General features: G+C 45.5%; 1 protein-coding gene across 3 annotated transcripts in view; it reads left to right on the top strand.

Moving 5' to 3' along the window:
* Positions 1-14,746, top strand: part of VIT (vitrin) — a 126,848-nt gene extending 112,102 nt beyond the window's left edge. For 2 of the 3 annotated variants that reach the window (XM_036874099.1, XM_036874098.1), the window contains 4 exons: positions 3,108-3,334; positions 9,290-9,803; positions 12,362-12,518; positions 13,543-14,746. In XM_036874099.1, the coding sequence (XP_036729994.1) occupies positions 3,108-3,334; positions 9,290-9,803; positions 12,362-12,518; positions 13,543-13,822 (1,178 nt within the window). In that variant the 3' untranslated portion in view covers positions 13,823-14,746. The remainder of the gene's footprint in view (positions 1-3,107; positions 3,335-9,289; positions 9,804-12,361; positions 12,519-13,542) is intronic. The other variant, XM_036874100.1, reaches the window with a different exon arrangement.
* The last annotated feature ends 7,038 nt before the right edge of the window (positions 14,747-21,784 follow it).

Raw genomic sequence — 21,784 nt, 5'->3', positions numbered from 1 at the left:
TAGTATCTGGCAAATGAAGAGCCTTTGATCTCTGAACAAGTCTAAATACACACTGGCCAAGTCACTGCTATCCAAGACACCAAATCAGTAGTACCTCATCAGGAACATGATAGAATTGAAGTCTGATTTGTTTTCAATTTAATACTTAGATCAGTGAAATTCCAGTAATGTATCATGGAGTAAAACTTTAAAACTTCAGGGGCTTCCCTGGTGGCGCAGTGGTTAAGAATCTGCCTGCCAATGCAGGGGACACGGGTTCAAGCCCTGTTCCGGGAAGATCCCACATGCCGCAGAGCAACTGAGCCTGTGCACCACAACTACTGAGCCTGCGCTCTAGAGCCCTCGAGCCACAACTGCTGAGCCTGTGTGCTACAACTACTGAAGCCCACGCGCCTAGAGCCCGTGCTCCACAAGAGAAGCCACTGCAATGAGAAGCCGGCGCACTGCAATGAGTAACCCCCACTCGCCGCAACTAGAGAAAGCCCACGTGCAGCAACGAAGACCCAACGCAGCCAAAAATAAATAAAATTTAAAACTTTTAAAAAGAATTGTTTAAAAAATAAAAACTTTAAAACTTCAGAAGACATTCTGTTTCTTTGATGGGATTAATAAAATCAGCATACCTTCTTTCAGTAGGTAACATGTTCTGTCTCTGTCCTGTATTGATCTGGGTTTGGGTTTAGAGAACTGAACCCATTCCAGCTGGTTTAAGCAGAAAGGGATTTATTTCAGGGTATTAAATGGTTTTGAGAATTACTGAAGAAATGGACTCTAGGCTGAGCTTTCGGAGATGGCTTCCAAAGGCTTCCTGCAGAACCAGGACTTCCAAGGAGCTGTACCTCTTCCAAGATCAGGAAATTGCTTTCTCAATTCTGCCACCACAGCCTCTTTAGGAATCTGCTTCAACCAGGAAGCCACCATGATCAGGAAGTTTCTGCTATAGCTGCCAGCTCCAAAACCATGCCTTGCCTGCTCCATTCACAGCCACAGAGTGAATACTCTGCACCCTACATTCTCAACACCAAGGAAGCTGGTGACCCAAACATAGGCGCGTCTGCTAACACTTCCCTGGAGAAGTCAAACACTCTACAGACTTGTCAGCAGAAATAGCAGAATCAAATCTCATGTGTGTGCATCATTTCATGAAACTAAAACAAATCCAGAACTAGCTGCAAGGAAGTCTCAACAATGTAGTGTTCAGATTTCCAGCCTCTGCTTTCAAGACATGCTGGAAGGTGGATGGAATATGTATTGAGCACAAATTGACCATGACCTCCAAATTTAAGATTGGTGAGGTCAAGGTGATCTTCTGATGGCTCCCTGTGCTCTGTCTACAGGCAGTTAACATTAAACTGAGGGGGTGGGGGGTGGGTACTGCTGGGTGTCTTGGGCCTTGAGGGAAATCAGCCCTGGCTGTGAAAACAGTTCTCAGCAGCCAAAGTTTCCCTTAGCGACTGTGTTCTATGCAGCCAGCTCACGTGGGTTCTCCGAGACATTTCTCCAGCAACTGAGTATGTAACCATTTGATCCTTTCATTTGACAGGTAAGATTATACTAGCCAGTGGAGCCAGGATGCTGGCCAAAACCAAAGAAGCATTGAGTGTAATGCCATTAACCCTAATGTCTTAAGAAGGTAGCTCTTAACTTTTATTTTGATTGAGGACCCCTTTGAAAGCTATGGCCCTTGTACCCAAATAAATACTTATATACACAAAATACTGTGTATAAATTCAGGGGATTTGTGGGTACTTATCCCCAGTGCCCCAGGGGTTCACAGAGCCCAGCTTAAGAGCCCTACCTTACTATATGCAGCTATGCTGACTCTAGGGTGACCAGTCATCCCAGTTTACCCAGGGGCATATGGGGCTTCCAGTGCTAAAACTGGGAAAGTCCCGGAAAACTGGGACAGTTGATCACCCTCCTTGATCCCAAAAAATTTCATGAGACCCTAGACAGTGTGACGTATATGCTTGAGAAAGCCATGCTGGGAGGCTGTGCTATCCCTCTCAACCTTTGCTCTCAGCTGAGGCAGGTTGTCGTCATGGAAACCAAGACCCAGAGGCCCCAAGTGACCTGCCCAGGCCCACATGGCCGGTAGGCGGCATAGCCAGGCTAGAACACTTCTCTTAGTTCTTAGTGGGTGCAGCGCATCCCGAGCCAGCCAGACCTGTGCCCCTGCTGGAACTGGGCACAAGATTCCACTGAACCCAGAATATAGCCTTCCTCACCCAGCGGCTGCTGGAGCACCGGGCTCACCCCAAGTCGCCGCAGCCCAAGGAGAGGCTCCCCTCACTTCAGCTCCCCCCACCCCACACTCTGGAAAATGGCGCAGGGGCTTAGTGAGGTTGGTTCCAGCACCCAGGCAAAGAACAGACACTTGTTCCTATGAAAGTTTTTCTCACCTGCTTGCTGGTCTTTAAAACTTTTATTATTTTTTGAATTTAATTTTTAAAATTGAAGTACAGTTGATTTACAATATTAAGTTAGTTTCAGGTGTACAGCAAAGTGATTCAGTTATATATATTTTCAGATTACTTTCCATTATAGGTTACTACAAGATATTGAATATTGTTCCCTGTGTTTTACAGTAAATCCTTGTTATCTATTTTATGAATAATAGTTAGCATCTGTTAATCCCATACTCTTAATTTATCCCTCCCCCCATTCCCTCTCCTCTTTGGTAATCATAAGTTTGTTTTCTATGTCTGATCTGTTTCTGTTTTGTATATAGATTCATTTGTATTATTTTTTAGATTCCACGTGTGATATCATATAATATTTGTCTTTGTCTAACTTACTTCACTTCGTATGATAATCTCTAGGTCCATCCAGGTTGCCGCAAATGGTGTAAAACTTTAAAAAAAAAAAAATAAGAGAATTAGAAGTTAAAGGCTTAAAATGAAATGGGAGGGAAACAGCTAGTGTTGATGGTTCCACAATATTGTGAGTGCACTTAATACCACTGAACTGTACACCTAAAACTAGTAAATGTGATTCAAAAAGAAAACAAGCCAACAAGGGAGGGAATGAGTATTTTTCTGCATCTCTTTATGCTGCTATGATCAGTTCCATGATCACTCCAAGCATGAGTTTTCTTTTTCTTCCAGGCCGGGCCATCTCCTTTGTGACTCAGAAATTCTTTTCCAAATCTAATGGAAACAGAGGCGGTGCTCCCAACGTGGCCGTGGTGATGGTGGACGGCTGGCCCACGGACAAGGTGGAGGAGGCATCAAGGTTTGCAAGAGAGTCAGGAATCAACATTTTCTTCATCACCATGGAAGGTGCCTCTGAAAATGAGAAGCAGTACGTGCTAGAGCCCAACTTTGCAAACAAGGTATGTAAGTGGGAGACCCACCCAACATCAGAATTCCCTGCACTTTGCAAAGCTGTAACAGCCATCCAGGCTGTGTCTCTTTTTCCTTCAAATGGGTGTTAAGCTCATTTCTAGGCAGGAGGGCCTCCAGTGAGAGACTAGTAAGTCTGGAACCTGCAGTTATCCTCTCAAAGCAACCCCCCACCCCACGACCACCACCATGTACCTGATGAACTGAGGCCCAGCATCAGCACCTTGGGAGGAGCAGGGTCCCCAAGGTCTCACAGTAGAGGCTCCTCTGAGCTCCTCCTATAGCCCCAGGGGCCCTCAAGTGGGCAGCCCAGCAAGCCTTCACACGAGCATGCACACGGGCACATATGCACTGCAAATTGACTAATCTGATAAACAAGAAAAAGGTATTGAATCAAGTCAGGGAGATCAGGATTTCAAACTCAGCTGCCCCTCAGTTCTGCGGAAATGCCTGGCAGGAGATGGGAGCAGAACAGATGGGGATCCAGGCCCTCACACCCATCCCCCCAAAGCAGCCCATTTTTTGTATATTTTGTACAGTGGGACCCCACATAAACCTTCCTCCAAAGACAGGACCCCAGGTTTAAAAAGGAAAGGAAGAGAGAGGGCAGACAGCAGAAGCAAGAAGAACTACAATCCTGCAGCCTGTGGAACAAAAACCCCATTCACAGAAAGACAGACAAGATGAAAAGGCAGAGGGCTATGTACCAGATGAAGGAACAAGATAAAACCCCAGAAAAACAACTAAATGAAGTGGAGATAGGCAACCTTCCAGAAAAAGAATTCAGAATAATGATAGTGAAGATGATCCAGGACCTCAGAAAAAGAATGGAGGCAAAGATCGAGAAGACGCAAAAAATGTTTAACAAACACCTACAAGAATTGAACAAACAAACAGAGGTGAACACTACAATAACTGAAATGTAAGCTACACTGGAAGGAATCAATAGCAGAACAACTGAGGCAGAAGAACGGATAAGTGACCTGGAAGACAGAATGGTAGAATTCACTGCTGCAGAACAGAATAAAGAAAAAAGAATGAAAAGAAATGAAGACAGCCTAAGAGACCTCTGGGACATTAAACACAACAACATTCGCATTATAGGGGTCCCAGAAGGAGAAGAGAGAGAGAAAGGACCCAAGAAAATATTTGAAGAGATTACAGTCAAAAACTTCCCTAACATGGGAAAGGAAATAGCCACCCAAGTCCAGGAAGCGCAGTGAGACCCATACAGGATAAACCCAAGGAGAAACACGCCAAGACACATAGTAATCAAAGTGGCAAAAATTAAAGACAAAGAAAAATTATTGAAAGCAGCAAGGGAAAAACGACAAATAACATACAAGGGAACTCCCATAAGGTTAACAGCTGATTTCTCAGCAGAAACTCTACAAGCCAGAAGCGAGTGGCACGATATACTTAAAGTGATGAAAGGGAAGAACCTACAACCAAGAATACTCTACCCAGCAAGGATCTCATTCAGATTCGATGGAGAAATCAAAAGCTTTACAGACAAGCAAAAGCTAAGAGAATTCAGCACCACCAAACCACCTCTACAACAAATGCTAAAGGAACTTCTCTAAGTGGGAAACACAAGAGAAGAAAAGGACCTACAAAAACAAACCCAAAACAATTAAGAAAATGGTCATAGGAACATACATATCAATAATTACCTTAAATGTGAATGGATTAAATGCTCCAACCAAAAGACACAGGCTGGCTGAATGGATACAAAAACAAGACCCATCTATATGCTGTCTACAAGAGACCCACTTCAGACCTAGGGACACATACAGACTGAAAGTGAGGGGATGGAAAAAGATATTCCATGCAAGTGGAAATCAAAAGAAAGCTGGAGTAGCAATACTCATATCTGATAAAATAGACTTTAAAATAAAGAATGTTATAAGAGACAAGGAAGGACACTAAATAATGATCAAGGGATCAATCCAAGAAGAAGATATAACAATTATAAATATATATGCACCCAGCATAGGAGCACCTCAATACATAAGGCAACTGCTAACAGCTATAAAAGAGGAAATCGACAGTAACACAATAATAGTGGGGGCTATTAACACCTCACTTACACCAATGGACAGATGATCCAAAATGAAAATAAATAAGGAAACAGAAGCTTTAAATGACACAAGAGACCAGATAGATTTAATTGATATTTATAGGACATTCCATCCAAAAACAGCAGACTACACTTTGTTCTCAAGTGCGCATGGAACATTCTCCAGGATAGATCACATCTTGGGTCACAAATCAAGCCTCAGTAAATTTCAGAAAATTGAAATCATATCAAGCATCTTTTCTGACCACAACGCTATGAGGTTAGAAATGAATTACAGGGAAAAAAACGTAAAACACATAAACACATGGAGGCTAAACAATACATTACTAAATAATCAAGAGATCACTGGAGAAATCAAAGAGGAAATCAAAAAATACCTGGAGACAAATGACAATGAAAACACGATGACCCAAAACCTATGGGACGCAGCAAAAGCAGTTCGAAGAGGGAAGTTTAGAGCAATTCAATCTCACCTCAAGAAACAAGAAAAATCTCAAATAAACAATCTAACCTTACACCTAAAGGAACTAGAGAAAGAAGAACAAACAAAACCCAAAGTTAGCAGAAGGAAAGAAATCATAAAGATCAGAGCAGAAATAAATGAAATAGAAACAAAGAAAACAATAGCAAAGATCAATAAAATTAAAAGCTGGTTCTTTGAGAAGATAAAATTGGTAAACCATTAGCCAGACTCATCAAGAAAAAGAGGGAGAGGACTCAAATCAATAAAATTAGAAATGAAAAGGGAGAAGTTACAACAGACACCACAGAAATACAAAGCATCCTAAGAGACTACTACCAGCAACTCTATGCCAATAAAATGGACAACCTGGAAGAAATGGACAAATTCTTAGAAAGGTATAATCTTCCAAGACTGAACCAGGAAGAAACAGAAAATATGAATAGACCAATCACAAGTAATGAAATTGAAACTGTGATTTAAAATCTTCCAACAAACAAAAGTCCAGGACCAGATGTCTTCACAGGTGGATTCTATCCAACATTTAGAGAAGAGCTAACACCTATCCTTCTCAAACTCTTCCAAAAAATTGCAGAGGAAGGAACACTCCCAAACTCATTCTATGAGGCCACCATCACCCTGATACCAAAACCAGACAAAGATACTACAAAAAATGAAAATTACAGACCAATATCACTGATGAATATACATGCAAAAATCCTCAACAAAATACTAGCAAACAGAATCCAACAACACATTAAAAGGATCATACACCACGATCAAGTGGGATTTATCCCAGGGATGCAAGGATTCTTCAATATATGCACATGAATCAATGCGATACACCATATTAACAAATTGAAGAATAAAACCCATATGATTATCTCAATAGATGCAGAAAAAGCTTTTGACAAAATTCAACACCCATTTATGATAAAAACTCTCCAGAAAGTGGGCATAGAGGGAACCTACCTCAACATAATAAAGGCCATCTACGACAAACCCACAGCAAACATTATTCTCAATGGTGAAAAGCTGAAACCATTTCCTCTAAGATCAGGAACGAGACAAGGATGTCCACTCTCACCACTATTATTCAACATAGTTTTGGAAGTCCTAGCCATGGCAATCAGAGAAGAAAAAGAAATAAAAGGAATACAAATTGGAAAAGAAGAAGTAAAACTGTCACTGTTTGCAGATGACATGATACTATACATAGAGAATCCTAAAAATGCCACCAGAAAACTACTAGAGCTAATCAATGAATTTGGTAAAGTAGCAGGATACAAAATTAATGCACAGAAATCTTTTGCATTCCTATACACTAATGTTGAAAAATCTGAAAGAGAAATTAAGGAAACACTCCCATTTACCATTGCAACAAAAAGAATAAAATACCTAGGAATAAACTTACCTAGGGAGACAAAAGACCTGTATGCAGAAAACTAGAAGACACTGATGAAAGAAATTAAAGATGATAAAAAAGAAAAAAAAAAAAAAAAAAGGAAAGGAAGAGGATAGGAGGAGGGGTGGGGGGATGCCCGCCAGCTTTAGTGTTCTGTGTCTCCAGATCTACTAGAGCTCAGCTCCCTGCACGAATCCTGCACTTCATTGTCCTTGAAATTCTCGTCTCCCTTAACCTCTAGGACACGGTGTGGCTCTTACTTCATTTGCTCTCTCCTCTTTTCCGTCTTGTACCCTAAGTGTAGACTTCCCCAGGGCTCAGTTCTTGGCCCTCTCCTCTGCTCTCACTAGGTTTTCTCCCTCCAGAACCTCTCCCAGGGTCACAGCTTCAGCCTTCGCTCACAGGCAATGACACACTCATATGTCTCCCTCCCTGGTCTCTCCGGAGCTCAATAGCCATTTGTTTCCAGCTGATTGACTAGTCTCCACCCGCTGTCCCCAAGAACCTTAACAGTTACATGCAAAATGCCAAGTGCATCATCTTTCCCACCCAAATTCTTTCCTCCTCTGGACCGTACATTACGGGCCCCACAGCTGTCTCAGACACCCAGAGTCACCCCAGGACACCCTGTCATCTCCCATGTCACGTATCTCACATCTGTCCACTCTTTCCCATGCCCAATGCCACCTCCCCAGTTCAAGCTACTACTTTACATCTATTGTTTCTCCCTCCTGGGTCTCTCCAGTTTAGATTTCACAATGAAGCTCATGTTTATGAAGAGTTTTTCCAGTCCTGTGGGGTCCTTGCTTCAAATCCTTCATTATTCCCTATTATTCCCAAGGTCTTCTGGAGTGTGGTCCTAACCCAGCTTCCCGGCGCATCTTCCTAGCTCCAGCCACCTGGTGTCCTGCTGTGACTTACTCAGGCTGCGTGGTGGGGAATCCCTCCTCTCCATCCGTTGGCTACAACTCAGCTCAGCCTCAACACCCATCTCATATGCCACCTAAGCCATGGAAAGTTTTATGAACCCCATTAGGTTTTTACAAACCAATTAAAGTATATTTCCTAGGACATTTTAAAGTCATTTCTTGTCTTAAAATAATGTTTTAATTATACACCTTCGATCGTAGCCATCAGGTCTGTGATTCTCTCTGTGACCCACGCACACCCACCCCGCCCCCCAGAGAGGCAGCGGCAAGGGGGAAACGGTCACTTCCAGGAGCACACCGACCAGCTTGCTCAATGTTTATTTGCAGATGCCTTGAGTTTTTTTCTGGAACAAACTTGGGCACAAGTAAATATTAAGTTGCCTGGAGGCAGGGTTGTCCAGAGGTCAGAGCTTGGGTTCTACGAGCAGACAGATTTGTGTTCCGGCCTCAAGGATTCAAGGGATGTCACTTCACAGCTGGTCCTCAGTTTGTTCCTTCATGACAAGGGGGCTATAATTCCACCCTGTAGGGTTAAGGTGGGGGGTTAGTGAGATAATCTAAGAACATCTAGCGTGGTGTCTGACACATGTGGAACCCCCTTCCTGCTGGATGCAGGGCTGCTCTGGAAACAATTCTTTAGCTATGTCTCATGTGTGCCTTTTGTTTTCCCAATCAGAACAAAAGCTTTCTTTAATCTCTCCTGGGTTGATGCCCACCAATGCCAACTTCATGGCTGGCTGCCAGTACAAATGAACAGAGGGGCCTGAAGAGGCATAAATATGAAGCTGAAACCAGTGATTCCCCTCTCCCTGTGGATTTGCTTGACTGACGGCTCTCCACAAAAGCAGAGACCTGGCTGAGGGCGTGGGAGTGAGTCCAGGGATAACTTGACGGGTCTCTGCCCCGGTGAGCACCTGACTGGGTGAACCGAGATGGAGAGAGAGCATTAGGTGGCCTGGTGCAGAAAACAAGCATCTGCCAGCTCCTTCACCCGCCCTGGGGGTCAGGGGTCGTGGCAAGGGGTCGTGGCCAGGGCCCTGACCTGGCGGGTGGCCTCCCCCTGTCTTTCAGGCTGTGTGCAGAACAAACGGCTTCTACTCGCTCAATGTGCAGAACTGGTTCAGCCTCCACAAGACCGTGCAGCCCCTGGTGAAGCGGGTCTGTGACACCGACCGACTGGCCTGCAGCAAGACCTGCTTAAACTCGGCCGACATTGGCTTCATCATTGACGGCTCCAGCAGCGTAGGGACGGGCAACTTCCGCACGGTTCTCCAGTTTGTGGCCAACCTCAGCAAAGAGTTTGAGATTTCCGACACGGACACGCGGATCGGGGCCGTGCAGTACACCTACGAGCAGCGGCTGGAGTTTGGGTTCGACGTGTACAGCACCAAGCCTGACGTCCTCAACGCCATCAAGAGAGTGGGGTACTGGAGTGGTGGGACCAGCACGGGGGCTGCCATCAACTACGCCCTGGAGCAGCTCTTCAAGAAGTCCAAGCCCAACAAGAGGAAATTAATGATCCTCATCACTGACGGGAGGTCCTATGACGATGTCCGAATACCGGCCATGGTTGCCCATCACAAGGGTGAGTGAGCTGGTCTTGCTGACCAATCTGGGGCTGAGCATCCCTCTGGGGCTTGGTGGGCCACTGGGCCAAGGAAGGGACATCTCTCTATGCACTGGTTTTGCCTATCACCTAATAAACTGTTCAAAACTGTAGGGAGAGTGTTAGGGGTGCAGTTCAACACTGCAGGGCAGCAGAGAAGGGTCAGACAGGGGCACCACGGTGGTTTCCACAGTGTCACGGCAAACCAAGGCCTGTGGGTGACTGCGGATGTTAACCCTCTCCTTAACGTCCCACACTGAGGCAGCGCACACCAACATGTGACACATTGAAGAGGAATTTGACTCATGGCTTTCATCTCCATTGAAGACCACAAAATTGTGTTAGAAATTTGAAGAAAATGGATGTTTTAAAAGAAAAGTGCTATTTTTGTAAGCAACTGCTAACCAGATATTGGAGGTTTGGGGGAGACCTCAAAGAAATTTTCATTCAAAATATTTAAAGAGATATTTCCGTATGAAAATTTGGAAGAGGGCAACAGAAAGTTTACGACCATTAAAAGTGAGCAAAATATTTTTGTAAATATTTAGAAAATCGGTCATATTTAATGCTTTTTGACAGAATCTGTGTATAATCAGTTTTGAAAGTGCCATAAAATACCAGGAAAATACAAACAACCTGGAGAAAACCCCAAGTGATAGTAATAATAGTAATGATAAGAGAAGTAAACTGAGTGTCTGCCTACATTAAACTTGGGTTCAGATGCAAGATTTTCCATATTCTTTAAAGCTGCTTTTAATCCTTCTTGAAACAAGGAAGGGTGTAAAAATAAACAAGCCTTTAGGAACCAGCAGTTCTGGCTTCTAGAAACCAAAGTAACCAGACACCAGGTTCAGATGGTCTTCCCAGTGATTTGCCCTGTGGGGAGCACTCATAATGGTGGGATGGCAGGTGGCCGCATGCCAGCCTTCACAGGGCTCTTTGGGCTCATGTCAGCAGAGGGAAGATGGTTTACGGCTCAGAAGCAACCTGCCCAAAGTTCCAAAGTGAGTGGGAGGAGGCAGGTGGGGCAGCTCTCGACAAGCCCAGGGCTCTCCTGCTTTTTCCAAATGTCTGGTCCCACTCATGTTCAGCTCCACTCACTCATTTTCCTAGATGCCCCTCCTTTGCACCTCACCCAGAGGGTAGCCTTGGCCTACTTGTCAGGAGAAGTGAAGACCGAGGGAGATGTCCTGGGCACTATCAGGGCTGTTATGTTCTGGGCAGCTTTAAAGAACAAGGACCGGGCTTCCCTGGTGGCGCAGTGGTTGAAAATCCACCTGCCAATGCAGGGGACATGGGTTCGAGCCCTGGTCTGGGAAGATCCCACATGCCGTGAGCGACTAGGCCCGTGAGCCACAACTACTGAGCCTGCGCGTCTGGAGCCTGTGCTCAGCACCAAGAGAGGCCGTGATAGTGAGAGGCCCGCGCACTGCGATGAAGAGTGGCCCCCGCTTGCCGCAACTAGAGGAAGCCCTCGCACAGAAACGAAGACCCAACATAGCAATCAATCAATCAATAAATCTTTAAAAAAAAAAAAAAGTACCAAAATATAAAAGGTTTAAAAAAAAAAAGAACAAGGACTAATAGATGCAAGTGACATGGAAGCAATGAGCACTGTGGGAGTGTCCAAGCCGAGGCTGGGTTACCAGTAGAAATCTCTAGTACTGCTTATGCTGTCTTTATTGGGGGGCAGTCCTTCCATCTTTGAGCAGAAACGAGGGCTTAGTCAGTCTAAGCCCCATTCTGCAGCCAAGCTGTTCCTGCAGCCACCTGGCAGGGGTCTAAAGCCCAACACTGGCTTTTCCCAATGTGGACAGTGTTCAGAGAAAAGACACTGGAGAGGTAAGAGAAGGAACTGGCAACTTAACTTCAGCTCAGCAAGCCACAATAGAAGAACAGCTTAGGGAATTCCCTGACAGTCCAGTGGTTAGGACTCCGAGCTTCCCCTGCAGGGGGCACGGGTTGGATCCCTGGTCTGGGAACCAAGATCCCTCATGCCGCGTGGCACGGCCAAAAAAAAAAAAAAAAAAAAGGCCAGCTTAGACCAGAACCACGTGAGGTGTGGATGGCTCTCCAGTCAGCAGGACAGGGCACCCGGAAGATGCTGGAGAGCACGATGTGGGCCCTGTGAGTGGCTGGCGGGGGAGAGGAGCCTGGGCGGAAACCCTCACCCAGGCTCTGCCCTCCCGTCTCATGGCCAGCCTGGAGGGGGGGTGGGAATAGGTCACGCCTGCTCACCAGGCAAGAACCACACACCAGGCAGTCTGTTTCCCCACTGAGAACAGATCCCTGCCCTCCGAACTCCTCTCCTCCCTGCTCCATGCTACAGTCCAAACCCTTTAATCCTACTCTACTCGCTCCCATTTGCATCTAGACCAGCTCAAGTCCCTCTCTTCCTAAAAAGGGAAATAGTTCTCTTTGACCCCATGTTCTAGCTCCAGTTACCACCTGCCTCCTCTTTATAGCCACCCTTCTGGAAAGAATCAGCTATATGTGCTGCCCCACATCTTCATTTCTTTTTCACTCTCAACTCACAGCAATTCACTTGGTTTCTTTGGCATCTACTCTCCTGCCGCTGCTCCCTTCAAGCTACCAATATCTCGTTTTTGTTTCTTCTGAATCCAAAGAGCGCTTTTCCCTTTCATCTTCCATGACCTCCTGCATCAGTCAACACTGCCCGCCACTTCCTTATCGGTAAGCACTTACTTTTCTGTGGTGATGGAGCAGATGCTGGGTCACAGCTCTCCAGGTCCTTGTGCAAGGAGGGTTCCTGCACCGGGAATGAGGTTGGAGCCTATGGCTTATAAAGTCACCCTCAAGCCTAAAGTAACTCAATGCCACCGTTTTTTTTTGCCTAGGTTTGCAGCAGTTTATTCGTAAGGCAGACAGGAGAACCAGCCTCAAACCTACCTCCCCAGGGGCAAGGAGCTCGGGGTATTTATAGGATAACAAGTAAAGGAGCAGGGCGGTCTGAGGCGTGGGGAGTGTGATTAGAAAAAGGTGTGGAAGTGTTGCTCTGCGCAGGCGTAACCAAGCTACAGGCCTCTGCACTTGTTCTAAAGGTCACCAAACGGGCACTCGCGCATGCCCCGTTGGAGGGTCAGTGGTCCTATCCTGTCTTAACCAGCTCAGCTGAGCTAGACGCAGCTGACGCTAAGGTCAGCTCACAGCTGACTCCAAGTTTCTGGAGTACAACTTGAACAAACATCTTACTGTTTAGGCTATGTGCCACTTGGAGGACAGGCAAGTCTTAAAACGACCTTGATTAGTGAAGACAGGTGAAATGGATGTGACTACCCATAGTTTCATTTTCATTTAAAAGATCTCGAACCGACTTTCGATGCATATAAGACTCTCTGAATTTTATGCGCCTCTACACACAGAGCAAGTGTGTGCCATGTGGTGCAATCTGCACGGCACCAAAGTTTCACTTGTCCAAATGTCATCCCCATGCTGCTCCTGGACATGAAATTCTTATCATGCATTTACTCCATTTTCCTGTTTTTTCTCTCCAAAAGATTGTAAACTCCTATGAGATAGCAACTATACCAACTTTATTGCTGCTGGCATACAGCAGATGTTCATGCTTTGGGCACATTTCTGATTTTGGACTCGGTTGCCTTCAAGCACAATGGCCAACAGAGCAGCAGGAAGGAAAGGGTTCATTTCAGGACTTTCCCTTGGGGACATTTGTTTCATCTACGCTTTGTCCCCACAGGAGTGATCACCTACGCCATAGGCGTGGCATGGGCTGCACAGGACGAGCTGGAAGTCATCGCCACTCACCCTGCCAGGGACCACGCCTTCTTTGTGGACGAGTTCGACAACCTCTACAAAGCGGTTCCCAAGGTCATCCAGAACATTTGTACAGAGTTCAACTCACAGCCTCGGAACTAAATTCAGAGCAGGCAAAGCACCAGCAGATGCCGCTTTCCCGACTGGCTCTGGGACAATCCCCAACGCTTTATGGGACACACGTGGGGCAGCAAGGCACTTAGGGCTCGGAAACTGCATGTTATTTTTCTTTGCCAGTGTGGTTTTTCATACTTCGAAACACAGAGTTAGAAAGGTGATCATAAATTTGTAGAATGAGCCAAAATGATACATTGTTTTGGGAATGCTGGGGATTTTACATTTTGAGAATTGTTTTCAAAATAAAAATTGAGAATAGAACACAGCACTTACGAAGGCTTAACTAGAGCTTTTGTGAGATTTGTAACATTTTTATTCCCCGTTAGAATTCTGTAACTCTCCACAAGTTTCATTTTTGTCATGACAATATAGGAGTTGCTTAATTAAATGTTTGAAAGGATTTCATGCAGTCACTCTGACCGTGTCATGGGTAGTGTTCACAGGGTTCGTGGCAGGGCCACCTCTCTGCCCTACTCATACCCCAGAGCACCTGCCGTGCACTCTCTCCTGGCCCAAGGTGACAGCGCACCCTCGGGGGTGCAGAGACAAGGTGACAGCAGCACGGCTACTCCCGATTTACCTCCCTGGTCTCTATTATCAGAATCACTGTGTTGCCGCAGTACATGGAGCAGTTGGGGAATGGCCCTGGAGGACCACACTGACCTGGCTTCAAAAGTGGTGCATCAGGCTGGTGCAGCCGCTCTCAGCCCGAGCTGCACATTAGAATCACTTGAGAGTAAAATGCTTGTTCCCAGGCCCCGCCCTAATCCAGTGAAAGCTGAGTCTCTGGGGAGGGAGCCTGAGCAATGGCAGGTGGTACTGATGATCTGCTGCCAGGATTGAGAACTACTGAGCTGCCTCGGAGGGGTCAGTGTTAGAGCTGTTTCCTGGGAGAGCCCCTGTTTATGCCTGTTGTTCTGAGTCCCATTTAGTTTAGCATTTGTCTTGCATATTTCATTTGTTAACTAGATACTGTGATTACTAGTTGCATTAAAATAAGCTGGCATGGGTTTGGTTGAACTCCACTTTTTTACTTCTGGCTTCTACCGAGGACTCATTTATTAGGATGTGAAATTACATACGCCATAGGGAAACATTCAGAAGAATCCTAAATAGAGATGACTAACTTGACAAGTTATATCCTGTAAAAATGTGTGCTGGAGAATGCTACTCTGAATGGAGGCCAAAAGACAGTTCCTGTGTCAATACTTGGGACAAAATATTTACATAAGAAATTCTGAATTGAAAATAGCATCCATTTAGCAGAATTTGCATAGAACTTACCAATTCTCAATACCTGAGGAGTTATTGTCAGTTAAAAATGTTGTGGTCTACAGAGAAAGGTGTCAGCAATTTCAAATTTATTAACCATAGATTTTATTTCGAAAGCAATTGCAAACAGATTTGTTCAAAACCTTCAAAATACGAAAACTAGCTTCAAAAAGGAAATTATTCATAAAGATACCAGTGACACATTATTAGTGACAGATTTAGCTAGGAAACTAATTAAAGAACATAAGTACTAGGAACAATTATTCTGCCTATGATTTTGAATGTGCAGATAATTGATATAAAGTTTTTTTCAATGTACACGAGTTAATTTTTTGAAGAAAAATTTTATTTTGGAAAATAGTTTTGGAATATAATTATTTTACAGGGGCCTTAATATAAAAACCAATTTGTCATCAATAAGTAAATATTTCCAAAAATAACATAATTTTAATTATTTTGGTGTTCTCTTTCATTCATTGTCCCAGTTTGGAAAATAAATTATATGGTCACCCTAGTTATAGGTATCATAATTTTGAAGATAAATGAAACCCCTTCAAACGTGCCCATTGTCGACATGTTGTCAACACGTATTTGAGTACATGCTGTGTGGACCATCAGAGGTGAAGTGCTCCGAGCTTGAGGTCCTCAGAGGCTACGGTGTCGTCAGAATTGTCCGTGTGGATGTTCAAGTCGCCAGAGATGGTGACAGGAGTCGGGATGGAGAGAGAAGCAGTGAGCCAAGCTCATGGATGCCCAGCGGAGGACAGAGGTGACTAGGAGGTTGGGAGAGGACGGCAGTGACAGGGCTGGAGGGCCGAGGCCAGATTCAAGGGAGCTAGGAGCAGACCCATCCCAACTCCAGGCCTGAAACACGTGGGGTGAGAGCGCACAAGGAGCCTCCACGCGGGGGGCTGAGGAAGACAACCAGGCTTCAGGTAAGAGCGGGCAAGAAGGGCTTGGGCCTCTGGGGCCTCAAGCGGGAAGGCTGCAGTGCAGGTGGGGCTGGGTGAGGTCCACGGAGCAGGGTGGAGACAAGGGTCCTGGTGGTGATGGGTGCCATGGGAGGCTTGCAGATAAATGCCAACTTGCTCAGCCTAAACTGTGCCCAGCACTGCTGCGCCAACACTGAAATCTTAACACCAGAAACAGAACTTTGGAGACAATCTACATCAAACTCTTCAACGGCAAAAAAAAAAAAAAAGGAAACCCAGGCCTTAAGAAGTCTGTGCTGATGCGAAGGGATAAAACTAGAATTCAGATCTCCTGTCTTCCAATGTCCTGACTCATCTGACCGCCTTCTGGGCATCCCACAAACACACACCTGCTTCTGCACACTCGGGGGCTCTGGTCCAGCCTTTGTGGAGCTCTCTGGGTCCTGCAGACTCGGAGCCAATCTCCTAAGGCAACTCTATCTTTCATTCCGTGGTCTCAGCAGGAAATCTCTTCCGTGCCCTTTCTCCTCCAAGTCAACCAAAATAAGCGGACGAGGAGCATCGGACCAGCTTCTCTGGATGCAAGTGATGTCTAAACTCCGCTCATCTTAATTGGCCCATCTCTTGAGAGTTAAGGCTCTTTGAAAGAGGTTTCTTGGCTATAAGTTTTGCAACAAGGCTCTACTAAAAAATTTCAGCCAAACTGACCATGTTCAGATATTTCTTGTTTCTCCGGGCTCTTTAAACCCTTTGAACAGGACAAAACCTCCCTGAAGCAAGTTTTCCAGCGGCAGTCTCAGGGGGACCAACATGGGTTTATAAAGAAGACAATGCTTCTGTGACCAAGGATTTTCCAGCCTGAAAGAGGAATTTCCAAAATATAATGTTATCTTCTAGTCACCATCCTAAGAGAAGTGCTCCCCTTGGGTTACCAATATATAAATGTAGTAAGTAGGAAATATGCTTGAATGCATGAATTCAATTACTTTGGAAAGAGATATTTATTCAACTAATGGCTTTGAGGAATTCACAGTCCAGTGAGAAACCATGCACAAATGAATAATTAAAATCATATAATTAATATCATGGGGTTATGCACAGAGTGCATGACTGGCGATTGCAAACAACTTCATGAGAGAAATAATCATGAAGTGCCTAACAATTAGTGAGTGTTTGCTGCATGCTGGGCACTGTTCTAAGGGCTTCACATGTATTAACTCACTTAACCCTATGACTTATTGCAAGAAGTACTGTTATTATTCTCATTTTACAGATCATGCACCAGAGGCATGAAGATGTCGAGTAACTTGCCCAAGGTCATAGGACTAGGAGAGGCAGATCTGGGAATTAAACCCAGGCAACCTGACTCCAGGGTCTATATACTTAACGACTTTGCTTCTTATGATGGTGGCACACGAAATAACCAAAGTGGCTGCATAGGGGGTTCTCTAGTAAGCTTGGCAATTTAAAATGTATGTATAATTCTGCTAAGTGTATCTCAGGGTCTATTAAATGTACAAAGTGGGAGTCTGTTAAACATCCAATGCAAACTTTACTTCCCCCCATCACTCCTCCTGCTTCTTTGGACAGCCACCTGCCCTCACTTAAGCTGGGTGATTTTAATCTACAGTCCATAGTCCTTGTAGCTCCCTGAACACATTGGGCTCCCCATCCTCTTGTTAAACTCCTAATCATTCCTCAAGTCTCAGTCCAAATGCCGCCTCCTCTTTGGAGCCTTCCCTGACTTGCTCAGATAGACTTAGGCTCTCTGGATGCACAATCCTGACCCACCTATTTTCCAGTGATGTCCTTAGCCCCTTCCCATTAGGGGACACAACACACACACATCACCAAGGACACGGAATGCAGGGAATGAGAACTCTGAATCTAAGTAACCTGACAGTTCCAACCCCTAATACAATGGCACTGGTAGAATGGGAGGCAGAGATATTTCAGGAAGAGAGAAACAGGATATGACGGCACGAAAGAGAGAGGATCTAATTCCACGCGGACTGCACCACTCTTTCGAACCCTTCTGAGGTTCATTACTGTCTGTTACAATCACTGCTTTTCTAGGGCCAGAACCCTCTTCAGGTACCTACCCATAGGGAAACTCTGTTCCTCGCCTTACGCTCTCATTTTTCCTGCAGAAATGAAAATCCCACTTCTGTTTACCTTCCTGAGCTTCATTCAACAAACATGTTTTAACTTCCTATTATGTGCCAGGCATTGTGACAGGTGCTGGGGTACAAAGATAAATAAGACCTGGTCCCTGCCCAAGATGCTTAGGGAGGCAAGGAGGCTTGTGACAGTGTGACACACAGTGACAGCATGCAACTTGAGGCTGAGGCAGGGGCCAGGCCGTGGAAGGCTGTGTCATTTAAAGTTCTCTCAGTTGCAAGTAACAGAAACTCTCCTCACAGTAACTCAGGCAAAGGGGGAATTTTTGGAAGGAACCTGGGGAAACTCATGAACTCCAAGGTCAGGGAGGTGGCAGAGTCTCAGAAAGGAGAGGAAGGACCAGAGCAGGACAGGAGGACCAGGTAACTCTCTCACTCTCCTCTCCTCCAGGATGAGCTTCATCTGGAAATTGTAGCACCACCCTGCAGAGAGGGAACAGAGGGGAACTTCCCACCCATTAAGGATTGACCTTCTCCATGCAGCCTCCTTCAGGAGGGCTATCCAGCAAACCAAGCTGATGTGGCTGATTGGGGATGAGCAATCACATCATTCTATCTGATCACCTTGCACTTAAAAACCTTGTGAGGTTCCTTGAAGCATCAAATTGTCTTGAATGCTGACAAATGGATGTCCACAAGTTCCCGAATTTGGAGAACCAAATGCAGGCTGAATAATAGAGTCTTCTGGCACGGCAGTCTCCCTGTTTTGCTTAGAAGCTTTATCCAAGAAAACCAATAACTGTCAAAGACTCCTTTTCACTTCTCTTGGCCTCAATGGCTACAAGATATTACTTGTTTATAGGCCATTAGCCATTGAAAACTGTTCAGACCATCAGAGAGGAAGAAGTGCTGCCTCTGGGATCCACCTCTGCTTTTAGTATGAAGACCTAATTGAGGAGAAAAGTACTGTTTAAATAACCATTTACATGGAAAACAAATAAGGTTGAAAGATCACAATTTCAACGCAGGCTTTGCTTTCTTCTTTTCTTTCTTTCTTGTTTTTTCTTTTTCTTTTTGTTTTTTAAATGTCCTATAATTGAAAACTACTGAGCTTAACTTCATCCCTGCCATCCCTCTTACACAAACTGGGCCCACAGGCAATAAGCTGCCCAAGTAAGCAAACACTATACTCGGCTTGGCAGCTGAGACTTTCTTATAAAAAATACAATTTCAGCTGAATAGCTCCTTTCTGAGACTCCTCTAGTTTCACACTTGGTTGAGGTGAGCAGGGTGTATTCAGATTAATGGCAAACTGGAATCTGAGTTCTCAACAAAGAGCCTTTACATGACTGCCCAGGACACAGAAACTGTGAGGCTCTGGAAGCCATAGAAACTGTGCAAACACCAAAACAAGACCCCAAATCAATTGAATTGTTGTTGGTCTGACATCCCCAAGGCATCTGTAAACCTGTACCCTGATATTATGATATCGATTTTTTTTTCAATTATCCTAATACTCTACAAGTTCTCCTTGAAATTAGAGTAAAAGAGAGTTTCTTTCCAATCTCAGCAGGGGGATTGTGTGGCATTTTAAAGCCACAGAGGGAACAGGGACAAGTCGAAGGTTACAAACTGCTGTGGTTATGACTAAGACACGCACCAAGCAAAATAAGCGAGCAGACGAAGTTTTCTAAATGGCAAAGTGGTGGTGTAATTTAGTTTCCTCCTAAGAGAATACCCTCATTGAACTGGGGGACAACGGCAGTGTGGAAACTCCAGGGGATCTTTCCAGCTCCTCTGACCTAAATGCAAGGCCTGGAACACCCACATGCTTCTACCTACAAAGAGGAGGCATTCTCTTGAAGTGGAAAACCAACCCTTTCATCCCAGAGTCACTCTAATCCTGGCCAGTTAGCAAAGATCTCTGAAGACAAATACCAGTCGAACCGGTAGCCTCAGTGGGGAGTCGCCCACATGCGTGGCAGCCAAGAGGGTCCTGGCAAGGCTTGTTCACGAGCGGATCTGGGGCATCCCTCACGGACCCCCGCAAAACACTTGGTCCTGCAGTATGTCAGTGAGGACCAGCCAACACCACTGAGTAATTGTTGTTCACATGACTTCGTTTGCACCCAGGCTGGGGGTGCCTAGGGATATTCTGGTGATGAGGGTAAAATCAATCTGAGACATCAGTTATGCAGTCCCAATGTTCCATGAATGGTGCTAGCATATCACTGAAAACACACAAAACTCTATTTTCTACTCTGCAGCATCAAATCCAAGATCTTGGGAGGCTGGACTGTTACTTGAAGTTCTAAGTTGCCTCTTGCCTTCCGTGTCCCTTTTCCTGTTTTCCTGATCATGACGTAGGAGTTACTCACCAGCTCAGGCGGTATTAGTCCATCTGCGGACAGGCCCTTAAACACAGAATAAGTGGCAGATACTATATATCCATCTGGAGAAGGAAGGGGGAGAAGGAAGGAGGGAGGGGGAGAAGGAAGGAGTCCCAGTGTGGAGCCTCCCTCAACCTTTTTATTTTAAAGAGAAGGTATTTGGTAAATGAACTGTTTTGACTTTCAAGGGACTCTGGACATTTACAAAAACTAAGCATTTTAGAAACAAGTGGCTCTAAGAAATTTCCTCTGACCAAACTCTAATTATATCTGGGGATAATTTCCTTGGGTGAAAGGAAGTTCAGGACTGTCAGGCATACCCTCCAACTGCAGACTCGACGGTAAAAACCTTTTTCATATCCACTTCCTTCCGTGGAACGTGATGGGGTGGCCGCCTTAGGAAAATGGCTCTGCCGTGGCACCCTGGCAACCTTGCACACCTCCACATAGGTCGCGTGCGCCAGGCTCGGCTGCAGGCTGCCCCTCGTCTTGTTGCAGTGGCCTGAGATCATCATCCCAGGAACGTGGCAAGGTGGGCAGTTCGTGAGGAGCTATCACAGCCACTTTGTCGGCCTCTCCATCTCATAGGAGGCGTTCACAGAACATTCCTTTCAGCCGGGGAACCTTCTACCTGGCCGCTCCTTAGGGTACAGCTGCAGCCTATAAAGTGAATTCACTGCCTTCTAGAATTGGTGCCCTGTCCCCACTCATGTTGCCTGTCATCTGGCCCCTTTCGCTTTTGTGTTGTCCTCGGCACAAGGGGGCTGACTGTGGAGTAAACTGACCTCATCCACTTGGGTCCTTGTGTCTGACCTGCCAAACCTACTGCAGCGTGGCACCCACCTGGCCATGGCAGTGACCCCTGTTGCACACGGACTGCCTGGCCACTTGACAGCAGCTGTTTTTTTTCCAGATGCCCTAGGAAGCCCTCCCTACCACAACACTGTCCCCCAAAAGGTTTCTGGGTGCCCCTGATCCCGCACATCCACAACAATGCCGAGTCCTACCCCAGTCACCTACCCTGGCTACAAATGATCTGCCAGTGATTGGGAAACTTTTTCTTACTAAGGAGCAAAGTGCAAACAAAGAGTTCCCTCTTCAGATCTATGAATGTTTGCAACTACACTGCCTTCACCACACCTGGAGTGGTGCCCTGGCAGCCTTTGGGCTGGGATGGTGCTTAGGTGTTGCCTGGGTAGATCAGGTAGGAGACACTGCCTGAAGAACCATATGCAGAAAGATTCTGAGGCCAAGGTCCTTAAAGAAAGCTATACTAACATCGATTCTCAATGTGTGTCATGGGAGAGGGATGGGGCAGTGTCGGCTCCCAGTTG

The sequence above is a fragment of the Balaenoptera musculus genome, chromosome 13 (genome assembly GCF_009873245.2).
Source record: "Balaenoptera musculus isolate JJ_BM4_2016_0621 chromosome 13, mBalMus1.pri.v3, whole genome shotgun sequence".
Taxonomy (NCBI): Eukaryota; Metazoa; Chordata; class Mammalia; order Artiodactyla; family Balaenopteridae; genus Balaenoptera; species Balaenoptera musculus.
Note: the sequence above shows the minus strand (reverse complement) of the source record. Positions and strands in the feature narration are given on the sequence as shown.